The 12,500-nt window shown below is 34.4% G+C and overlaps 1 protein-coding gene across 1 annotated transcript in view; it reads right to left on the bottom strand.

Annotated features, from left to right (window-relative positions):
- LOC143027713 (A-type potassium channel modulatory protein KCNIP1-like) overlaps positions 1-11,641 on the bottom strand; it is a gene marked incomplete in the record, with an annotated part of 806,525 nt that extends 794,884 nt beyond the window's left edge. Inside the window, 1 exon segment of the mRNA XM_076189181.1 lies at positions 11,411-11,641. Coding sequence (XP_076045296.1) covers positions 11,411-11,496 — 86 coding nt within the window.
- Positions 11,642-12,500: the final 859 nt, after the last annotated feature.

Below are 12,500 nucleotides of genomic sequence, written 5' to 3'. Positions count from 1 at the left end.
AAAAAAAATGGATATCTCCTGCAAAAGGTAATTATATAAAAGTAGGTCAAAATATTTCAAAACATTCTGTGTGGTTCTCCTCAGCAAAGGAAGCATACAGCTACAAAGTTACAATTAACAGTGGCCATGAAAATAGTAGAAAATAAAGCTTGTTATTGTTTTTATAAAGTTTACTGGCATTTCTATCCTTAAGCATATTCTCACGTCGCTGCCGTGCGTTTCATTATATTTTTTACGTTTGTTTAGTTAGTCTAGGGTACTTTTTAGCCTTTTTTGATAGTCCGGTTTTCTTCAGGAAGGTTGTGGAGAGATGATGAAGTACGTTTTGTTGCCCAAGATTTGATGCAGAGTCGGTGTTTTTTGACTAGGGTAGACAACAAGTTGGGAAGTTATTATGAAGTGTTGTTCAGATTGGACAGTTTGCCAATGTGATGTTGTGAAGGGGGTTTTGCATTGGCAAATGAGGTGTCATTTCTTGTCAAGAGGTGGACATGTCTTAAGTGGGGATGCTCCTTCTTAGGTGCACTAGTACTGCTGTTTTAAAGTTTTGGTTATGTTGATATGACGATGCCCATGGATACATATGGGATTTGATTACATACATACATATACCAAGGCTTTTTCCCCCTTTCAAGGGAGGTAGCCAAAAAGGGAAAGGCATAAAAACACTCCCACCGATTTCATCCCTAAATACACTCCACACCACTCCCACCCTCCCTCTCATCTGAGCAACTCCTGATTACTTTTTGAAAATAGATATTCAATGTTGCGACAGGCGATGAGAGGATGAAGTTTGTCGGCAAGAAAAGAAACATTGATAACGAGGAAAGCATTGGACTCCGCCTTGCTAAAGAGAAATGGTTTAAACGAGTTACCATTAACAAAAGATGTATACTCCATGCCGCGATTAATGCGTTCCATGAAAAAATGTCAATAGCTGAGCTGGAATTAGGCAATTATGGAAGCGATAACGATTGCCTAATTATAGTAAAGTTTTTCTAGAAATACTAGAGATATGTTTTTCTTTTCACTTGTGTTTACTGGTGAAAAAAAAATAGTTCAAGGATATCTAGGATAGAAGAAAAATGTGTTTCATTGAGGAAACAAATAAGTAAATACACCAATAAAATGAAGAGACAACACCACTGAAAATGGTCTGGACCTTGATACCTGACTACATTGATGATTTACAAACTTACAAAAGTCATTGAATAAATGGTTAGATAAAAAAGTATATATGTATGTATGTATGTATGTATGTATGTATGTATGTATGTATGTATGTATGTATGTATGTATGTATGTATGTATGTATGTATGTATGTATGTATGTATGTATGTATGTATGTATGTTGGTATGTATGTATGTATGTATTACATATGTATGTATGTATGTAAGTATGTATGTATGTATGTATATATGTATGTATGTATGTATGTATGTATGTATGTATGTATGTATGTATGTATGTATGTATTACATATGTATGTATGTATGTATGTAAGTATGTATGTATGCATGTATGTATGTATGTATGTATGTATGTATGTATGTATGTATGTATGTATGCATGCATGCATGCATGTATGTATGTATGTATGTATGTATGTATGTATGTATGTATGTATGTATGTATGTATGTATGTATGTATGTATGTATGTATTACATATGTATGTATGTATGTATGTATGTATGTATGTATGTATGTATGTATGTATGTATATATGTATGCATGCATGCATGCAGGCATGCATTTATGTATGTATGTATTTATGTATGTATGTATGTATGTATGTATGTATGTATGTATGTATGTATGTATGTATGTATGTATGTATGTATGTATGTATGTATGTATGTATGTATGTATGTATGTATGTATGTATGTATGTATGTATGTATGTATGTATGTATGTATGTATTACATATGTATGTATGTATGTATGTATGTATGTATGCATGCATGCATGCAGGCATGCATGTATGTATGTATGTATGTATGTATGTATGTATGTATGTATGTATGTATGTATGTATGTATGTATGTATGTATGTATGTATGTATGTATGTATGTATGTATGTATGTATGTATGTATGTATGTATGTACGTACGTACGTACCTACGTATGTATGTATGTATGTATGTATGTATGTATGTATGTATGTATGTATGTATGTATGTATGTATGTATGTATGTATGTATGTATGTATGTATGTATGTATGTATGTATGTATGCGTGTATGTATGTATTTATGTATGTATGTATGTATGTATGTATGTATGTATGTATGTATGTATGTATGTATGTATGTATGTATGTATGTATCTATGTATGTATATATATATATATATATATACATGTATGTATATACACACACATATATATATATATATATATATATGTATATGCATTTATATATATATGTACATATATATATATATATATATATATATATATAGATAGATAGATAGATGGATAAATAGATAGATAGATAGATAAATAAATAAATGAATAAATAAAAATGAACAAATCAATAAACGAATAAATGAACAACGAATAAACGAATAATCGAATAGATGAATGAATACATAAGTGAATGAATGAATGAATCAATAAATGAATAAATAAGTAAATAGATAAATGAATGGATGAATAAATGAATAAATGAATAAATGAATAAATGAATAAATGAATAAATGAATAAATTAATAAATGAATAAATGAATAAATGAATAAATGAATAAATGAATAAATGAATAAAAAAATAAATGAATAAACGAATAAACGAATAAACGAATAAAAGAATAAACGAATAAACGAATAAATGAATAAATGAATAAATGAATAAATGAATAAATGAATAAATGAATAAATGAATAAATGAATAAATGAATAAATGAATAAATGAATAAATGAATAAATGAATAAATGAATGAACGAATAAACGAATAAACAAATAAACGAATAAACGAATAAACGAATAAACGAATAAATGAATAAATGAATAAATGAATAAATGAATAAATGAATAAATGAATAAATGAATAAATGAATAAATGAATAAATGAATAAATGAATAAATGAATAAATGAATAAATGAATAAATGAATAGATTATTAACACAATTAAAAAAAATGAAGTGAATATGTGAAATATGAAAATGATACCAAGACCAATGCCCATTGAATAATCAAGTAGATAGCATAAGGAAGAACCTAATTCTAGTACTTAGTAGTCAAACTTAAGGTCTCTGGTCTCTCAGGAGACTCGAGATTCCTAAAAGCCGACGAAGGTCAGACACCACTACGTGCACCACCTACGTTTCCTGGACGTGTCGGCTGACGCTCTCGTCGCCTTAATTGTTCCTCATTATGTCTCTCCCGCTTTGTCACGACCAACACTTTTCTCCCTCTGTGAGTCGAGGTCGAGTAAAGGGAGAATATTGACAGGAAGGAAGGGTCTATATTACGTATAGACGTGGAGAGTAGACAGGTATAGAATATCATAGAGCCGGAAGTAGTGATACTATATGTGCTAGGTGGTTATGAGTGAAAAGGGTGAAATTAATAGTGTAGAGCACGGGTTCTGAAAGTGGAAATCGTGACTCCTAGAGTGTCTCGAGGATGTACAATGGAGACACCTAGTCGAAAATTATTAAGAGTTTGTAGACGCTAAAACAATTTATTTAATGTTGAAGTAATCTTGATAGGGGTTAGGACAGTAGAGCATAGGGGTAAGTTCGGAACATGCAGAAACATTGAAGGATCTATGTAACTAGGCCCATGAAATTTCAAAGCTAGTTCTCTCAGATGTGTGTGTGTGTGTGTATATATATATATATATATATATACAGTGTGGCGTACTCTAGTTTCCTAAGCGACGCCACACTATTCTTTGACCTAGGACGCTCTCCAGTGCATCGCTTGGTCGCTTTCACATGAACCGATTAAAGATTACTATCGCATATTCCTGGGCACACGCATTATCCCGAAGCTTCTTTAGATGAAATCAAAGTGAATTGCATCACGGGATTCTCCTGGAAATTATGTGCTATCTTAGTATTGTGACCACAAGACCACGATCACTCCAAATAATTCAGTACTCCGGCAAGCCTGATTTTTTTCTTAGCATCCTCCAACGAGTATTAATAAGTATGTGATTTACCTCTTTTGCCATTCCTTTAGGGCTGCCAACCAGAGTCCATCGGTGTGGCCTTCGTCTCTAAAACCAAGAATCAATAATCCTCAGCCTTCTGGACTTTGCAATATTTAGAAACAGAGAACTGTTAGCATTCCTAGTTCCAGAGCCAATGGGACCAAAATTTACATCATAGCCATTGTCGGCACCAGTAACCCTACTGAAGTCGCCCAAAGCGACAAGTGTTTCCCGTGATGGGCACTGATCGGCATCTGTAAAGTTTCGTCTCACCCGCTCGCACAGCAATTTGTATAATTTTTGTATCTATATCACGACAGCTCCGACAGCTTTTCTTAGTTACGTTTTTCACACAAATTAATATTAAGGGATAGTGAAAAAATAATTCCCGCAAACTTGCCGCTGCTTACCACCGAAGCGGTCTCATGGCTCTCCAGTGTGTAAGATGTACGTCTGACCCTGCATGTTTTTTTAGGGTAGGTATGTTAGGTTAGGTTAGGTAGGTTAGGCTAGGATAGGTAGGTTTGGTTACAATAGAGAGAAAAAACATGTTTCACAAAAAAAAAAAAAAAAACAGAATGATGCTAAAAAAAAAAAAAAAAAAAAAAAAAAAAAGGGCTTCTTCGGTGAAGGATAGCGGGAATTATTTTTTCACCATCCCTTAATATTGATTTCCGTAAGAAACATTATAAAGAAAGGTAGCTGAACTTGTCACACTATATATACAAAAATATAGAAAATTGCTTTGCGAGACTTCACAAATTCTCTCTGATCAACTACAGAGCCAAGATTACCATCCCTCTTCTCAAGTTTGTACGCCACGGTAGTTGTGCTTCAACCTTATCAACACCATAAGCTCATCAACCAGAGTAACCTCTATATCGGTGCACTGTAGTCAGCGATATGCTCTCAGTTACTCCTCCGATGTGAGCCCCATCGGTCCGACCAGAATTATGTGTGGCCCTCACTACTGGTCTTACCAGTGCTTAATTCACCCTTGAAAGAGCCGCTATAACCATCCTGAGCTCCCTAATCTTTGCTGAAGAAAAGGGAAGTTGATCGTCCTAGAGGAGGAAAAGTTTGTTTCAGGAACTTATGGAAAGTTTGTTGGAAGTTTTTAATGGACCTGACTAGACGTGTTCATACCTCATTTGCCACATCACAGTAATCCGCAGAGCTGCATTGATAGTTCGCATTGGGTCAATTTTTCGGCCCATTCTCATCATAAATGTCATTTGAGGACCCCATATATGTGCACAAGAGCTGAAACACAGACAGACAGACAGACAGACAGACAGACAGACAGACACACACACACACACACACACACACACACACACACACACACACACACACACACACACACACACACACACACACACACACACACACACACACACACACACACACACACACACACACACACACACACACACACACACACACACACATGAATGTAAACATATTTCCCTGTTCACTCACAGATTCCATGTAAAACACTCTACATACAATACATCAGAGCACATGATAAGTAACAGGTATACGGAAGCGTTGTAGCAATTCTAATTTTATAATAAAGACTAACTTCAATCCTTTATCAGCACTTTTGGATATGTTGAGGGATAATACAAAGGAAGCATTCTTAAGAGACTGATCTCTACACTTTGTGATTTTTTTTTTTAATTCTATTTATTCAAGAACCATTGGAAGAACATTTCTACTGTGCATTTCTCAGTCACTGAATAACATGATACATTTTTATGACGTGATTTAAAGAATAGACTGTCTTTTCATCTAAAGGAATTGGTTTATGCCAATTCTACATTCAATTTTCAGAAATAAGAAAGACGTTATTCAAGCGAAATGTTAGCAGAACAGATAAATTACGTAAAAATGTTGTAAAGCACTAAAGAATTACTTGCCCTAGGAACTTACAAGGTAATCTCAAATACGTTATTCAAATGTATCAAGATCAGAACACCACCTTAACAGTAGATTCAAGCAGTATAGAAAACTTAGGATTCGAAACTGTCAAAAAGTACTAGAAAGAATTACGTGTCTTAAGAACTTATTAAGTAATCTGAAATGTGCTTAGTTACTTATCAAATTTGTATATTATGATTATAAAGCAGCTCTATCTATAGACACATTACAATCAGAATAAACCAGAAGATATTTCCCAATATATGGCAATTTGATAAGAAAATAGGTCACTGTATATCACATAAGTTGCACAATACACACGGAAATATTTACTTACTCTATTACCGGCCTCTGCGAATATAGCTTGCACGGAAACAAATTGCAGTGAATCGACGCGCATTTTGCTCTTTATTTCATTCTCACACGAAATACATCAACGCATCATAAACGCCTGCAACCCCACCTTTATTTTTGAAACAACACTAACATGTGTTCCTATCACGCTATTACCAGTCACAAAGTTTGACTCACAATGGTCTGTCGACCTGAATTTGATGACAAGCAAAACGCACGACCCTCTAGACTGCCTAATGCAGATAACGTGATCATTTTTCATTTGTGCACACTAACGTGCATCTATTGTATATCACTATTATTGACATTATTCATCGAGATATACCATTATATCTAAACATCCCACCAACCTTCTCATCTCCAGCGAATGTGAGTATAATAAAAAATTTCAACGAAAATATTACATTTCTGCTAATGCTACCCCAGTTCACCTACCAGTGCTTCCCTCCTCCCATCCAGACTTTTAAACTCTACTCACTCGTAGACTCGAATCACCCATCAATACCACCATAAATGTCAATTAAAGATATTTGACAGATATGTACAATATATCATAAACATGATAATTCTCACGTTTTCATCACAGGCAACACGCAGATATGTTGATCATATCGCTCGCCAAAGTACTTACATAAATTTGGAATCAATACCTTTAACGTTTTTCTCTGAAGTAAACGACTACATAAACTCCGTCACTCCGCCCAGTGATCATAGATAATCTCTTTTCGCCATCTGAAATTTCACACAGCTGCAGAATGATGTTGATCAAGCAGTTATCGCGGTAAAAAAAAAAAAAAAAAAAAAAAAAAAAACACGCCTTAATCAATAACAGATCGATGAAGCAAAGGAATAAGAAACAGAATAATTTATTCATGATAAACATAAAAAAATCAGGAATCTGATAACAAGGATAAGAATGATGTGTAACATCCAGAGAAAATAGCAATTGGAGCACACATACGTAGGCAAGTAATAGAAACATTGAGTCTTCTAACATAAAAAACAAAAAAACAAAAACTTGGAATGTCGCGAAATCATCATTTCAAACATCTGCAAATAACCCAATAGTTTCAACAACAACCAAGACTATTCGTATGTGCGTTTTCAGACAGGACCGGGGTTAAGCTATGACATATTAAATGCAAAGTTAGCCTCTTTTACCTGGTTGATGTCTACCCGATGAGACAAACGACAATTTCCTACATAAACTCCGTCACTCCGCCCAGTGATCAAAGATAATCTCTTTTTGCCATCTGAAACTTCACACAGTTATCGCGGTAAAAAAAAAAAAAAAAAAAAAAAAAAACTCTCAGTAGAAAATTCACACATAATGTCATTCAAGACTCAAAAGTCAAGTCTAAAAGTGAAAAAATTAATAGATGAATTAATGACACAAATTGTGAAGTGATTAAAAAACAAACAAAATCTCACAGTTGAGAATTCCCACATAAGCGATTTAAGAACAGAAACTGAAGTAAAAAATAAATATATAAATAAATAGATAAGTAAACGAATAAAGAGATAAACAAATGAATGATAAATTAATCAATCAATAAAAGTAAGTACACTATTGAACTAAGACTATGAAGAATATTGATAGAGCTCGTATGTGAACAACATTCTTCTTTGAAAAGAACAAATTCGATAATATTTGAATATATTTATTTTCCAGGGCGCGTTGTCTTAAAGCAAGCAGTATTAACTATAGTGAGTATGCTATATCATCTCAACCCAGTTTTCTATATGTGACGACCTTTTCCTCAGTTATTTATTTATTTATCTATTTTTTACACTCGGGATAAGTGCACATTTGTTATATTTAAACAATTTACAGAAGGAAAACGCATTTAAACATTTTCTTTTACAATCCTGGAACTTATTCATATGTGTCATTGAATTATTCGTCATTCGAATTCAAGAAAGTATTAAAGATTAATTTTATTTTTTATGTGTGGCATTTTTTACAAAGTCTAATTAGACCAATTTTGAGCTGCTTTAATTTACAAAATTTTTATTGCATGTTTATATTTGTCTCGGTTTATTGGTAGGATTAATTTTGTGCGAATATACTCAATGAAATTTTCAGTTTTATATCCTTTGCCAGCAATTGTTCGCTTATTCTCAGACAATTTACAGTCATAGTACAAGAAAGAAGAATATATATACATACATACATACATACATATATATATATATATATATATATATATATATATATGTGTGTGTGTATATATATATATATATATGAATACATGTATATATAAATATATATATATATATATGTATATATACATATACATATATATATATATATATATATATATATATATATATATATAGATATATATCTATATATATATATTTATTATGTATCAATGCCACGCCCTGTACACTCACGCATCACTCTTTTCACTATCCTTATTTTCCTCCATTCTGAAAACTCAGATTATTTTATTTGAATAAATCTGTTCTGTAGAATGTCAACATATATTTGATATATCTGGATTTTGAGAGGGCTTTTAATACTGTTCCGCACGAAAGACTTGCTAGATTAGCTTCACACGGAATAAGTGGTAGTCTGTTAAGCTGGATTAATAATTAGCTAAACGATTGTAAAAAGAAATATGTTTTACTGTAAATGGCAAACATATAGATGAAAAAATATTACGAGTGGAGTTCCTTGGGGTTCCATTCTTAAGCCACTTCTATTCATAGTATATACAAATCATATAGATCACGGATTGAAGTCGATTGTGTTCAAATTTGACATTCCACATATTTTTGTATCATCAGCAAATTTGGAGACAATAGATTTCAGTCCGTGGTCTATACCATTTATGTATACTATGAATAAAAGTGGCCCAAGAACGAAACCCTGAGGAACTCCACTTGTAACATTTTTCCATCTAGAAGATTTGCTAATTAGAACAGCTCTCTATCTACGGTCGCTTAAGTAGTTACTAGTCCTGCTTAATAGGTTACTACTTATCTCGTGTAAAGCTAATTTAGAAGTATCTTTAGGTGTGGGACGATATCAAAAGCCTTCTCAAAGTCCAGATATATTAAGTCTACAGTATATTGTTTCTTTTGTCATAAACTGAGATGACTTGTAGAATTCGAGCAGGCAGAGAGACAGACACACACAGATACACAGACAGACTGACAGACAGATAGAAACACAGAAAGACAGAGGGACAGACAGAGAAGGAGAGAAAGGGGGAGGTAAGGAGACAGACGGGCAAAAAGAGAGACCGTCAGACAAACAGACAGACATATATACAGACATGCATACGGACAGACAGACAGACATATATACAGACATAGAGACAGTCAGACAGACAGACTGACAGACATATGTACAGACATGCAGACAGACAGACAGACAGACAGACAGACAGACAGACAGACAGACAGACAGACAGACAGACAGACAGACAGACAGACAGACAGACAGACAGACAGACAGACAGACAGACAGACAGACAGACAGACAGACAGACATAGTGGTGTAAAGAAAGGAGGTAGGCAGTTGATATAGTTGTACATGAATGATGAAGAAAAAAAAATAATGAGGAGGAGAGATGGAATCCAAAAGTAGACAATTATTGTAGAAGAGGCAATGACAGTTGAAGAAAGTGAAGAGTACAATTGACATCGAAGAAGAGTTGTAGTGAGGTTAGAAAAGGAAACGCCTCGGGCTGAAAGCAGCTTATTAGGGGCGGACGTGGGGGCACTGTGGCACTAGACGGTGCCTCAAATTATCATGTGGCTCTCCAAGGGGACCAGCACCGTCACGCTGATAGGATGGAGGGACACGAGTGGAGAGGACAAGAGGACTAGGGTGGTCAATAAAAAGGGTACGTGTAGGTCACGACCGAGTAATGCTTCAAAACACTTTTTTGTTGTTCGTATATCTATGCAAATGATGCATATCATCTGCTGTAGCAATACTTGTTGCTTGCTTTTTTGAATTACATTGCTGCTACTATCGATTTGTTCCATAATAATTACGTCGAGTTTCGTGGAAAACTGGGTTCAGGGCTGTAGAATTCAATCGACCTATCCCTGAGTGTATGACTTCGTACCATGTTTCGAAATTTTCTTACTCTCTTATTCTCTTGTGGCCCCAAAGAAATTTATAACCGGAAACTAGGTGGCAGGGAGGTAAGAGTACTGCCACAATTACTTCATAGCAAACATGACTTGCACATCTAAAACAAAGCCGGAGGTTCCTGTTGGATCATCGTCTCCTAAAGGTCCAAACGTATTACTTTGTGTACTTACGGGCAGTGTGCCACTGAATGTAAGCACTGTTCAGGCAGATCTATGTCTTGGGTATTAAAGAGTATGAAGCAGATGAAAATCTACTCATACAACGTGAGAGCCTTCTCTGGAAACCACAGGTAAAAAGTGTAATGGAAAAACTGGAAAACATCAAGTGGGACATCGTGGGACTGAGTGAAGTCCGAAGGGAGGGAGAAAAGCTGATACAGTAACAAGAGAGTCACCACCTGTTTTATTATAGAGTTAAGGAGAAGGAAAGCTATAGTGGAGTAGGATTATTGATAAATCGTTATATTGCTGATAACGCAGTGAAGTTTAGCAATACATCAATTATGGTACTTTGAATTGTGATAAGGTTGTGTGAAAGGTACACTCTAACCGTAAGTCAGGTTTATGCACCAGTTTAGTTCAGACGATGAGAATTAGTCCTTTATGTCATGCATACATATTTTGTTATTTACAAGTACACATATTAATAAACAAACCCTAACAAACTGTTTGTGGAAGTTAATATTGTTCGATGTAAGACGGTACTAAGTCTAATAACACATGTAAGTCCTTCAAAATTTAAAGAAAGTCAAATTGAAATGCAATTTTCTATACTTACGATTTTTGCTACAACTAAACAAATAATGCATCATCATAGTCATTAGTTCTAACTGAAACATTATATACTATATTGTCCTACCTTATTATCCTGGAGAGTATCCTTCGGAGAGACCCTCTCCGCTCCTCAGGTGGGGGCTCGGGGATCATGACTGCCGGTGAAGGCATGAAAAAGAAGTTTCTTCTTCAATTACTTCAGTGGTATTAGAACCGTTTGAAGTGGTCAGTTGCACATAGATTGCTTGGGGATGCTGTTCGCACCTTCTGTGATGGAGTAATTCCTGGTAAGCCTGAGTCATCCACTAAAAAGCTCGACTATGTGCAAGCTTATCAATGGCTAAATAGATCCAGAAGGAGGGTGTCCAAAATTATATTTTTTACAGGAGATACACAACACAAATTCGTCTTGTCTTTTTCTCTTTTTTCAAGTAATACACTTTGATTATAAACATCACAATGGCAGACACGAGTGATAGGATGTTTTTTGTAAGAAAAAAAAAATCACGAAAAGTGCACTTCACAATAATAAAGTTATAGGTGACAGTCTTGGCTATTTGTTTGATTACCCGAAAGAGGCACGTGGGTCTTGCAAGAGGATCTTCGTAAACGATACAGTTGCTTCAATGATAGTGAAAATGTATGAAGTCGTAAGATAGACAAACAGTACTTGGGGACTCTGCTAGCACCTGGATTGTAGTAATTCCCAGTCAGCCTTGCTCATCCACTGAAAACATTGACTTTGTGCAAACCATCAAGGCTATAGATCTAAAGGGATGGTATCCGATATAACTTTCAAAAAAATACACAACACATAATCTTCTTTGTTTCCTTTCTTAGTTGATACACTTTGAATATAGATATCACAATGATAAACAATAGTGATAGGAAGTTTTTGTAAAGGATCGCTGGTAGTACACTTCACAAAAACACATTTCACTTGTTAGTGATGACACTGCCTATTCGTTCAATATTACCGACAGATATACACAAGTCTTACAAGGGTGTCTTTGTAAGTATCACACGTACTTTGATTTTCAGAAGACATTTCAAAAGTATTTCACGCTAGTTTTAATAACTAGAACATTATGTCAGAGTGGCATTTGTGTCTGTACAGATAATACTAGTTTAATTATTATGCATATCAAAACAGTTTCTGTGTAAATAAATAGACC

Source organism: Oratosquilla oratoria, chromosome 8, assembly GCF_046742065.1.
Source record: "Oratosquilla oratoria isolate Oo_2021 chromosome 8, ASM4674206v1, whole genome shotgun sequence".
Classification (NCBI taxonomy): Eukaryota; Metazoa; Arthropoda; class Malacostraca; order Stomatopoda; family Squillidae; genus Oratosquilla; species Oratosquilla oratoria.
The sequence above is the reverse complement of the archived record's forward strand: the minus strand, read 5'-3'. Positions and strand labels throughout refer to the sequence as shown.